The 12,624-nt window shown below is 49.7% G+C and overlaps 1 protein-coding gene across 1 annotated transcript in view; it reads left to right on the top strand.

Annotated features, from left to right (window-relative positions):
- Nucleotides 1-12,318, top strand: part of RTL9 (retrotransposon Gag like 9) — a 69,003-nt gene extending 56,685 nt beyond the window's left edge. Inside the window, exons 3-5 of the mRNA XM_082717328.1 lie at nt 1,390-1,504; nt 6,607-10,734; nt 11,272-12,318. Of these exons, the coding sequence (XP_082573454.1) occupies nt 6,691-10,734; nt 11,272-11,388 (4,161 nt within the window). The 5' untranslated portion in view covers nt 1,390-1,504; nt 6,607-6,690 and the 3' untranslated portion in view covers nt 11,389-12,318. The remainder of the gene's footprint in view (nt 1-1,389; nt 1,505-6,606; nt 10,735-11,271) is intronic.
- Nucleotides 12,319-12,624: the final 306 nt, after the last annotated feature.

The following is a 12,624-nucleotide window of genomic DNA, read 5'->3' as shown; positions in this document are numbered from 1 at the left end:
AACATGTGTTCACTAAGCATTTTCCACGAGGAGCACAAATTGCAAGAACTTAGTGCATGCGCAACAGAGCACAGGAGAGAAAATGACCAAATACGGAGAGATGGGTTGTAAACCACAACATTTAAAATGTAAACCTAACTTCTTAGGCTGCTCGTGGCGGGTCTTCTCAGCCCTCCAATAACTGTGTAAGATTTCCATTCGTGCACTTATTGACGCCATTGATAAAAATGCTGACCTCCTTCTAGGTCACTGTGCAAAGAACCCCACTCTGGTAATGGTATTGAACCGGTTTTGAATTGATCCACCTTTAGGAACTCTGCCTCGGTAAGACAAGTTACAATCTGAAAGTGGCATAGAGAGCCTTCAGTCGGAAACTGGTTTGTGGTCCAAGGGCTTAATGGCATCAGTCACGTATCAGACATGAGGGCTGTGTCGTCCAAGGGGTGGCATAGGTCAGATGTATTGGCTAAGACTCATCTCAGCTGGGCTTGAATCTGTGCTTGGCAGCTTTTGTTTCTCTCACGTTTGTTCCTGCGCACGCTTTACCTAACAGTAGTGTCCTCGCTTAGGCTAAGGTCAAACTCTGCTCTTTCCTCTTCTGGCCAGAGAGACTTTCTGTCATATAGATATCTGATCTTACACGTGTTGATATTTTAGCTCTGAGTGAGTCCCTAAAGCAGGTCCCTGGAAAAGTGCCCGCCTTCCAGGAAAATTGCAGCAGCCTTCTGTGCAAAGAGAAAACCCGAGGACTATGTAGTCCACATTTCGTAAAGTGAAATCTATTTTATTTCAACGACTGTCCTTTATTCTGAGAGAACTGCCTTCTCTTTTGATGTTTAAAGTAAGCCCTTGCTATTTTTTTTTTCTGAAATGATAACTTAGTGTTGTTTGGTTTTCGTTCTTAATGTCTTTCCTTGGAAATAAAAAATAAAAATCCGGCAGCCCAAGGTCTGTCTCCCAGTTCTTTGCTTTGCAAGGGCTGCGAGTCTGAGAAGCTGCTCTGGGTATGTCCTATGAGCACTTATGCCCTAAGTGCTTGTAAATTACCTGCTCCATAATCTGCAGCAGAATCTCTCCGAGGGTTGACATCAAGCTTACAGCTCTGGAGTTTACAGTATACCGGTCTCTAGTTCCCTTATTTAAGAAAATTGGGACGCTGCCCATTTGCAGTTCTCCAGTATCCCTCCTGTTCTCTCCAATTCCACAGACCCTTCAAGACCGCAGTTCCGTTTGCTCTTCTTATAATTTTCCCTATAGAGTTGGACATGCATATACATGTTGTTTGGGGAATTTGCCGCACATGCAACGAAAGCATAATTCCCAACTAACAGTCAAATCCTTCTCTTTGGAGCTACCCAGAACACACCTACCCTCTCTTCCATATGACAGCCCTTCACAGACTTGAAGACAGTGTTGTGACTCTCCCGTGAGTTAAGAGCACCAGCTGAGTCAGACAGACCCGAGTGACAAGCACAGCTTCACCCTCTCGGCTGTGAGAGCCAAGGTAAGTTACTTGATTTTATTTTCTCTCCACTTCAGTTCCTTAGCTGATTTATAAAAGGGGGAGGGGGTAAAAAAAAAAACCCACTTCATTGGCTTATGGGGCAAGAAATAATGTATTGTCTGCAAAGTGCTTAACACACTGCCTGGCGGGGTGAGCGTTCTGTAAATGCTGGCTATTTCCACCCCACTTCCACTCCTCTATTTATAAAGAACCGGGTGGGCATTTCAAGTGTCAGGGCTGTTGGCGAGAAAGGCGGGGCGACCAGGGAAGGCAAAAGACTCTGAAGTCAACCAGGTATTTCTTAATCCCGAGGTGGTCTATTTTCAGTTATCCGGGCGCCTGTTTGCTGGGGCTGGGGGAGAGCGTATTGTTGAGAATCTAGGGAAAGGTTTATTTTCAAGAGCTGGAAAGCTGTTTGTTGACATATTGAACCGTCTCTTGTTTATTCTTATTTCCCCGAGCAGCTAGCCATGCAATCCCCCAAACTCAATTACCTTTTGTGAGGCGGCAGGAGAAAGACACCTCCTAGCTGTATTGATCAGTGCAGACTGGGCAGGACGTGAGGAACCTCAGAGATGCTAAGAAGCAATTTCTGGGCTTTTCCTGCCTTAGAAGGCCTCCCCTCTCTGTGTTCGGAGAGACACTGGCATTAATAAAATGCAAGTCCGTGCCCCAAATGGACAGAGCGTGTAGTGAGGGCCATGTCTCTCTCACTAGCCTCCTTCGAAGGAGGTCGATGACGAACAGTCACCATAGACCAGAACTTGGAATCCTGGAGTGGCCAGTGCCAGAATGGTTTTCCAACTGTAGCTCTTTGCACACACTGGGTTTTGCAAGCAATTGCATGATATGAACTCTGAATGCCATTGCAGCTAGAAAAAGTTTGGAAGGAGACACACCCAACTGTGAACAGACTCGAGGGGATAGGGGGTGGGGTAGGATCGGGACTCGCTTTATCTGCATGTAGGATTTCCAGTTTTTATTCCAAGATTATTTGTATAATTATCAGGTAGAAATAAAAGTTGGGCAAATGAGAAATTGCTTTTCAAAACAAAACAGAGCAGAACAAAATACAGAGGAAATGCAAGCCATTGGAGATATTTCTCAGAGGTCACTGCTGAGTGAGGAGCCAAGTAGTGGAAACCTTAAGTGTGTTGGGAGAGAAAAGTTGCTTGGGTCAGGGAGATGTTGGGAATCCCTAGAGAGAGCCCGTGGAAAGAGCAGGAGAGAGGGCTAGACATAGAACCCCAGGGGAACACACCTTTTTGCAAAAGAAAACATTTTTCCCCTAGAACACCAGTAATATGGGTCCGTTATAGACAAACAAAAAAACACAGATAAGAAAAAGACAAGTAAAAATCCCCTTTAATTCCACCACTCAAGTACGGTCGCTGTTAACATTTTCCTCTGTGTCCTTCCAGACTGTATTTTTTTTTTTCAGTGCAAAAATATAGGTAGTTATCTTATAAAAATCAGCTCACCAGTTTCAATGGCTGCTACCGATCCACCACAATTTGCTTAACAATTCAGTGAAGTGTGTTTTAACACCGGCATATGAGGTCATTGCCCAAATTTTATGATCCTAAACAACGGTGCTTTCTAGCTGTGTGACATTGGGAAAGCTAGTTAACCTCTCTGTGCCTCTGGTTCCCCATCTGGAAATGAAGGTGATGATCATATCGACCTCATAAAGTTGTTATGAGTAACAAATGAGACCCTGTACATAAAGGGCTTGGCACAGGGCCTGGCACAGTAAATGCTTGCTTTCCTGGTGAGGTACATAGTTGTTGCTGTTGTCGGCTTTCTGGGAGTATCTTTTGGTTTAGGGGACAGGGAGGAGATCTGGGGTCCAACAGAGCTGTGTGCTTGTGGTCATGGCAGTTCCCCCACTGGGGCTCAGTTTTCTTCTTTGTAACATGGGAATTAATAGGACCAAGCTCACGGGGTCAAATGAGAGAATGTAAAGCCTTCAGCCCAGTTCTTGGCATGCGGGACGAGCTCAATCAAAGTCAGTTGGTGGTATTACTATTACTATTGTGATTATTCTCACCATAAGTCAGCCACTGGTGGGGGTGGGAGGAGGAAGGTGGCAGTGACTCGAATGCTTGGAGCCTTTCCAGCCACTTGTCTGATTCCAAAGAGAGGAAATGATTTTGGGGTCCTCATCCACCCAGGGCCCCAGTCGGAGCTTTGTCATTGACTAGCTCTGGGACTCGGTAGCAATTTCTCTAAGCATCAGCGCCTGCCTCGTAGGTGTTCTTAGCTTAGCCCGACTGTCTGGGTAGTGTTGGTGGCTAACGGTGAGCATGGGAAGGTTTACAAATAACCTGAATGCCTCCCGCCACCAACTCTCAGATCTGCATCCCTATCTACCTGGGCTACTTGAACTTCACCTGAAGGCTTTGCCTTGTGGGGGGGCTCAGGGACCAATTCTGCCCTGCCTCTGGTGGTTAAAAGGATCATGATTCGGAAAGTTTGAGGGCTCTGGTAAACCTTTCTGCTAGTTGACCTTGACCTTGTGCCCCAGTTGTGGAAAGCAGGTGGGAGACTGCCTCTGTGAGTAAACCCTCACCTGGTAGGCTCGGGACTGGCGTGCTTTTTGTGCCAGCTGGCCGCACACTCCAGAGCCTTGGCCATCAAATTCTAGCCCCATGGTAGGGACACGGGTTGTCAGATTTCCCTCCGGGTATCTGACACGGGGGCAAATTGGCTTTTTATTATTACCGTGGCAGGCCTCTATTAATAGCACCCACGGCCCATCTTCTCAAACCCTGGTTTCCCTGCACCCAAACCCCTCGGAACTCTCCTGATCATTGCACTCAGCCTCCAGCCCCAGTTCCCCTTACCCCCCCCAACACCTCCCCCTCTGCCCACACTTCCACATCGCAGCCTAGCTCCCCAGACTCCTGGGTCTGCTCAGCTGCAGAGGATATGTCTCATTTCTGTCTCATCTCTGGAATTGCGTGAATCTCCTCTTTTCTCTGGGACAGCCAGAGGCGGGCAGAGGGGGCTGGCGCAACTATTGGGGGTGAGGGGGAAAAGGGGTGGAGTTGCATAGGCCAAGTGCTAAAGCGGAGCTTCTGGAGGGCTGTCAAATGAAAGGCGGCCAGAGGCAAATGTCAGAGCCTATATAGAGGCAGGAATCTGGGACCAGAGAGACGGAGCAAGCACTAGCAAGTCAGGAGCAGTGGGGCGGGTGGGCGGGCAGGCTGGCTGGCTGGCTGGCGGGCAGGAGGGGGGCGTGGCAGGGGATAGCTAAGGGAGATTGCAGAGAACAGCTGCTGGTACTGGGTCTTACTTTAATGAACTGGCTGGGCATGGGGCATAAGTAAATTGGCCAGACCCAAAGAGCCAGGGGCGCAGAGGACATACTCTCTTCTCCCTAACTGGCAAGGTAAGATCTTTCCGGGTTTTGCCTGGTGGGGAACTGTAGCATATTCAGGGATTTTTCTGAAGATGGGAAGTGGACATCTATGAATGCTCTTTTGACTCATCTTTCCCATTGTGCTAATTATTAGGGCAACCAAAGTGCCAGTAAGAGGCTAATATTTTTCTTCCTATGCCCCTTTCTGGGGCTGTCCAGGCTGGAGATTGGTGGTGGGGATGGTGGGTGGTGGGGGTTGTGTTGGTGATGTGACTAAGAGGGAGAAAAGGCAGACAAGGTGGCTCATTCTAGCACAGTGAGATAGCACATTATGCCATAGTAGGGGGCTCTGGCATTGAACGTACCCGGCAATCTGTGTGACAGCAGGCAAGTTATTAAGCTTCTCTGGGCCTTAGTTACCTCGCTGATGAAGATGGAGTGCTGAAATCTCTTAGCGACGTTGTGGGGACCAAATGAGATGATGCGTGTAAAGTGCCTAGCAGAGTGCTTGCCAGTCAGCACATGCTTAGGAAATGTTCACTGTTAGTATTTCTGTTGCTAGTATTCTTGTTATCATTATGGAGGCACAATGCCACGAGATTGATGACTTTTGTGACATTGTCCCAAATAAGCAAGTGTTCCGTTTGTGGCATGGGCAGGCTGTGGGGGTGCGTCAACATTGTGTAATGTGCGTGTTGCTTTCCAAGCTATGTGCCAAGAAGCCCCTCTTGGGGCTGCTTATGGGGGCGGACTGGAGATTGCCCACCTGTGTGTTATCGGAGAAAGTTGAAATCTGTGCGTGCTATTCAAATGATGTCAGAACGGCAACTTAATGCAGCGTTAGGGATGCCAAAGTCTAGACAACACCGAGGAAGGGGTGATCGTAAGGACCATACAGTTTTTACTGTCACCGTGAACCTACTTAGCCCCAAACCCTGGCGAATCTGAGAAAGCTGGAAAATGGGAATAATAATACTATCACACAGGGTGAAAGATTCAAATGGAGTAACACTTGCAAATCCCTGTACCTTCTAGACAGTTTGGAGTTTGTGTGCAATTGCCTAAGTGTAGTGCCTGGAACACACTAAGTGAGCAACCCATGGTAGTCGTAGTGGTTGCTGCGTTTGTCAGTAATAAAAATGATAATAGGATTTTTGGTTCACAAAATGCTGTGATATTAAACAGGATTTTCAGCCCATGGATCAAATAAATGCCTTGCTTTTTCCTGAGAGGGACCTTCAGGACCATCAGAGTAGCAAAATGGGGATTAACCCCCTGGGCAGGACTCAATGAGTCCTAAGAACTAATGATCAGCCCCGGGGCAAAAAGCTTTCTCCTGCAGGTCCCCCAGTGCCTTGGCTGTGAGTGCTCTGGTGGGAGAGGGAGACTGCACTTCTCACAGTTTCCCACAATGTGGCGCTGTCGCTTCATTTGTTTTGGGACGCCGAGGCTCCTGGCTCCGGAGCTAGCCGGCATTTATAGCGTTTAGAAATGGAGAGGCTGTGCTGTGCTGGGCTCTGGGACTGAGTGGATTGGTTTGAAAAGAATAGGGCTGGAAGAGATCTTTGCTCCAGCTTTAAGTCCGTTCGCGGTTGCACAGCTCCTTTAACTTGATAGGCCCATCTCTGGTGCCACGTATCTGCAACGCGCGGAAAAGGTCCCCGTCGCCAGTCATTGGTCTACCTCCCAATCTTTTTGATACTGGCTTTTGACTACCAAACTTGTTTCCTGTTTACAGATTTTCTTGCCATTTGGGCTTCAGCACGACTCCTTGATCTCATCACTTTAGGGACTCTCTCTAGACGATCTTCATCTCGTGGCCATGGCCGACATGTCGATACCTTTAAGCTCACTCCGATTCAACAGTATGCTGAGGGAGGAAAATGTCGAGCCCCAGAACAGGGGCACGACCTTCTCTGGACCAATAATAGAGACCAGAGCAGAGGTCCAGATCTTACAGTCTCAAGTACAGCCTACAGTCTCTACATCAGCGTCAGACCCCGGAGGGATGTCTGCACAGTTGATGACATCCCCAGCCTTTGACACCATGTCTGCACCTCTAATGGGAGCATCAAATGCTGGAGCACTGTCCCCACCACTGATGCCAGCCTCGGACTCCGGGGCACTGTCCCCATTGCTCATGCCAGCTTCTGATGCGGAAGTGCTGTCCCCCTTGCTCATGCCAGCCTCAGATTCTGGAACACTCTCCCCATTGCTGTCCACTTCAGACTATGGATTAATGTCCCCGGGGCTGATGACAATTCCCGACTTTGGAACAATGTCCACAGCACTAATGACCACACCACATTCTGCAGAGATATCACCATTGGCGATGCCAGCTTCATCCTCTGGAGCGCTGTCCGCACCGATAATGAACACTCCAGCCTCTGAAGCGATGTCCACACCCTTGATGCTGGCCCCAGATTCTGGAGACATATCTTCGCTCCTAATGCCAGATATAAATCCTGGAGTGATGTCCACGCAGCAGCCAATGCCAGCTCCAAGCTCTGAAGTCATGTCACCATTGCAAATTACTGATGAAGACACTGAAGCAATGTCTAAAGTCCTAATGACTGCTCTGGCCTCTGGAGAGATATCTTCGCTGCTAATGTCAGGCACAGACTCTGAAGCCTTATCCTCACTGATAATGTCAGCCCTTGCTTCGGAAACAACGTCAACCCAGCCAATGAGCACCCAAGACTCTGCGGAAATCTCCACCCAGCTAATGTCTGGCACAGATCCCGGAGTAGGGTCTTCACTGATAATGTCAGCGCCAGGTTCTGGAGCAATGTCTGCACCAGTCCTGGCGGTCCCAGATGCCGGAGAGGTGTCCACATTGCCTAAGGTAGCTCCAGACACTGAAGCCATGTCCCCACTGCTCATGACAGCCTTAACTTCGGGAGTGATGCCCAGCCAGCTGGTGTCAGCCCAGGACTCTGGAGTGATGCCCCCACAATTAACACAAAATCTAGACCCTCAAATCATGTCTACTCCAGCAATGAGAGCAGCAGCCACTGGAGACCAGTTGGACCAACTGGGACCAATGAGAGCCTCAGACCCGAGAGTGAGGTCCATACCACGAATGAAAGCTCTAGCCTCTGGCAATATGCCAACACCGCTAAAGTCAGTCCCAGACTCTCCAGACATGTCTGCACCACTGATGACAGCCACAACCTCTGGAGCCATGTCCATGGAGCAAATGTCAACCGCAGCCTCTAGAGTGATGTCCACACAGTTAACCATGGCCAGAACTTCTGGAGCGGTGTCTACAGGCTTAACAAAAGCCACAGCTGGTGAGGCAATGTCCACCCTACGAATGAGACCCCCAGCCTCTGCCATGATGTCCACGCCACTAAGGAGAGCCCCAGCCTCTATGGCTATGCCCACACAGCCAATGACAGTCCAAGCCTCTGAAACAATGTCCATGCTACAACTGTCTGCCCCAGCCTCTGGACCCATGTCCACACTGCCAATGAGAGCCCCTGTCTCTGGAGCGATATCTATGCCACAGAGAAGAGCCACAGCCTCGGGAGTGACAGCTGTGACACAAATGAGAGCCTCAGCCTCTGGAGCAATGTCCACCACGTTGATGACGGCCAAAGCCTCTGGAGCCATGTCTCCACTGCTAATGAGAGACACAGCCTCAGGAGTGATGTCCTTGCCACAAATGAGAGCTACAGCCTCAGGAACAGTGTCCAAGCCACTAACGACATCCAAAGCCTCAGAAGCAATGTACATGCAGCAAATGACAACCACAGCTTCTGGAGACATCTCCACGGTGCTAATGAGAGACACCACTTCTGGAGTTAGGTCCATGCGGCAGATGACAGACACGGCCTCTGTGGGGATGCCCACACCACTAATGAGAGCCCCGGCCTCTGGAGACATGTCCACACCACAAATGACAGCTGCAGCTTCTGGAACTATGGCCATGCCTCTAATGGGAGCCCCAGGCCCTGGAGTGATGCCCACAGCATTAATGAGAGCCACAGCCTCTGGAAAGATGCCCGGTCAGCCAATGAGCACCCACGACTCTGGAGGGATGTCCATGTCCTTCATGAGAACCATAACCTCTGGAGGGGTCTCCCCACTGCAGATGCAAACCCGAGCCTCAGAAATGATGTCCACACCCAAAATGAGAGCCCCAGCCTCTGGGGTGCTGCCCACACCACTAATGAGAGCCCCAGATCCTGGAGAGATGTCTGCACTGCTCACCCAAGCTTCATCCTCTGGAGAGATGTCCCCACCACTTATGAGACCCCCAGTTTCTGGAGAAATGGCCACATCTCTGAGAGTCCCAGCGTATGGGGCAATGTCTACTCCACAAATAACAGCTTCAGCCCCTGGAATGATGCCCATGCCACAAATGATGGCTCCAGTCCCTGAAGCCATGTCCACACCCCTGATGAGATCCACAGCCTGTGAAGCGATGTCCATGCCTCAAATGATAGCCACGGCCACTGGAGGGGTGTCCCTGCCACTGATGAGAAGCACCACCTCTGGAGCAATGTCTGCACCACAAATAATGCCTGCAGATTCTGGAGAGATGTGCACACTATCGATGAGAGCTCCAGCCTCTGGGGTAATGTCTCCGCCACTGGTAAGAGCCCCAGTCTCTGGAATTGTGTCTGTACCACTAAGGAGACCTTCAGCCTCTGAAGCTGTATCTGCAGAGATATTGAGAGGTCCAGCCTCTGGAAAAATGGCCCCTGCACAAATGACAGCCATGGCCTCTGGAGGGATGTCCAAGCCATTAACGAGAGCCACAGCCCCTGGAACCATGCCCATGCCATTGATGTCAGCCATGGCTTCTGGAGACATGTCTGTGCCGCTAATGAAAAGCATGGCCTCTGGGACAGTGTTCACACTCCAAACAAGAGTCACGAGTTCTGGGTCTACGTCCTTGCCACAAACCACATACGCAACTTCCGGAGGGATGCCTGTGCCGCCCATGAAAACCTCAGGTTCTGGAATGATGTCCACGCCAATTCTGAGAGCCACGGTGCCTGGAGGGATGTCCGTGCCACCAGTGAGGGGCCCAGTCCCGGGAGCCCTGTCCACGCCCCAGATGGCAGCCACAGTCTCCGGAGTGATGTCCACTTTGGAAATCAAAGCCATGGATTCTGGAGAAACCTCTGCCTCTCACATCAATGTCACAGCGTCTGGATCAAAGTCCATACCCCACACAACTGCCACAACAGCCGAAACAAGGAAGCCAACACCACAGGAAGTCCCATCCTTTGGCATGTTGACCCCAGCACTCTGTTACCTCTTAGATGAGCAGGAGGCAGCCCGGGGCTCATGCTCTGTGGAGGAGGAGATGGAGGTCGATGAGGAGAAGCAAATGAAGGGCTTTTTGAATGACTCTGAGAAAATGGCGTTTCTGGTGTCCCTTCATCTAGGGGCAGCAGAGAGGTGGTCCATCTTGCAGATGGAGGTAGGCAACCCTCTCTCCGATGAAACCAGATCTTTCCTGAGCAGATCACAGGGCTTATATGACTCCCTGTCCGAGATAGACATCCTCAGTGCCGTTCTTTGCCATCCCAAGCAGGGCCAGAAGTCAGTCAGGCAGTACGCCACTGACTTCCTGCTGCTGGCCCGACATTTGTCTTGGTCTGATGCCATTCTACGGACCAGGTTTCTGGAAGGACTCTCAGAAGCTGTTACCACCAAAATGGGCCGGATCTTCCTGAAGGTGGCTGGCAGCCTAAAGGAGCTGATAGACAGGTCCCTGTATACCGAGTGCCAGCTGGCTGAAGAGAAGGATTCCCCGGGCAGCTCTGGCCAGGTTCTGCTGTCAGCCTGTAAGCGGAATAATGAAGAGGCAATGGAGAATGAACTGAACTCTTATCAGCAGACTGAGGAGGTAAGGATGGGGGAAACACACTCAAGGGCAGTGGTGGGGGGTGATGGGGAATGCACCCTGCTCCTTTGGGTAGAATAAGGAAGAGGTGAGTGGGAGGCATTGAACTTCTAGCCCACAACCCCCAACCCGGAGTTTCATAGGTGGCCTGGCTATGCAGTGATTGGGGGCATATTAACCACTTTGAAGCAACGCCCCTGCCCAAGTTCCTGGGGGCGGGGAGGGGCTGGGATGGCTAAAGGTCTAAGTCTTCTGATTATGAGGGAACCACCTGGGGCCCAACTCTCCAATTATCCCAAGGGAGGCATCATCTTTTTGGGGAACTCAGTCCTCCCTACAAGCACATGTGTTGTGGACCCAGGTCACTGGGGAATCTGGCCAGCCTAGTCCTCAGTCACACGTTATGTGCATGTGGTACGTTAGCCGAGTTTCTTGAACTGCTTAGTTACTGACGTTATCCAGGCAGAACCCCCCTAGCATCATAGTAAGTGTGGCTCTTACCTCTGCTGGTTTTTGTCTGTCTGTTTTTCTCACTCCCAGCACCAGCATGTTCCCAAACGCTGTTACTACCTGAAAGAGCATGGAGACCCTCAAGAGGGTCTGCATGACCACCTTCGACAGAGCACAGGCCATCACAAGGCCCCCACCAACAAGTAATGCTTTCTGGAATCTTCTCCTGTGATGTCTGACTCCGCTGCTAACTTGAGGACTGGTTCCTGGACCCATTCTATTCAGTTACATCATAAACCTTGTGGCCTTCCTCCTTCAGCCTTCCTGCTCCAAGCACAATCCCCCACCCCCTCGTAACTCCCTGATGTCTGACTTCACCTTCTCTTTTACCCCACATGCCTATGACCTGTCCTGACAATCAGAAGTGTGGACTTCGAGAGTGTTTGGTGTATGAGGTTCTGCACTCCTATTGCCATCAAGACCAGTCCTAATTCCTGGTCGAGAGAAAAGTCTAGGCAGGATAAACCATGTCCTACCTCCAAAACACCTTAGAGTGTCTTGCCATGTGTCATCAGGCAAACGTGAGGAAGACCTGGTCCTATTTCACCGGGCAGGGGAGCCTGTAAAGAGAGTGATGCCCACTCCTAAACCACTCTTTTCATATGCCTCAACTCATGTACCCAAGATGGGTCTCCAGGGCCCTTGCCATGTTTATAGTCTCCATCTTAAACTATTCGCTTTAATCCACAATAGTAATCATAGTAGTGGCTAACATGTATTGATTATGTATTATGTGATTGGTACTGGGCTAATTGACAAGCACCATCTCACTACACTCTTATCATAACCCAACTTGTTCTTGTGTTGTCAACTTCTGACTTCTTAATCTTTTGTCTATGGCCCCTGTTTTGTTCCTCGGTGTCAAATTGTTAGCTCTGATCTTGGTGGCTCCCTCAGTAATCAAGTGCTCCCCCGCTCCCCTTGGCTATTGTGCTTTGTGACCAGCACTCTTGATAAAGTTCTTGGTCTTTAAACAGGCATAGATAGTTAGAACATTCTATGAGCAGTGTTTGCCTTCAGGTGGTGGGATTGTGGGTGTTCTTATTTTCCTCTTTCTACTTCTCTGTACTTTCCAGATTCTCGCAGTAAGCATGTATTACATTTGTAATCATAAAAGTCAATAAAGTTCATTTATTGGAAAAAAAAGGAAAAGCCATGGCTGACAGAATTTGATTTACAGAGTCCTTCATTCAATCGATATTGGTTATCTGACATGTGTCAGCCACTGTTTTAAGGACAGGCAGATAAAAACCCTGACAGAATGAAAGCTCCGTTCCAGTGGAAGGAGTGATAAGCAAGAAAAGCCATAAGTAAGATAGACTGAAATCATGGTAAAGACCATGAAGACAAGAAATTGGGATAATGGGGACTCTGATACTAGCA

The sequence above is a fragment of the Mustela nivalis genome (assembly GCF_964662115.1).
Source record: "Mustela nivalis genome assembly, chromosome: X".
Classification (NCBI taxonomy): Eukaryota; Metazoa; Chordata; class Mammalia; order Carnivora; family Mustelidae; genus Mustela; species Mustela nivalis.
This window is presented reverse-complemented; position numbering and strand designations above follow the sequence as displayed.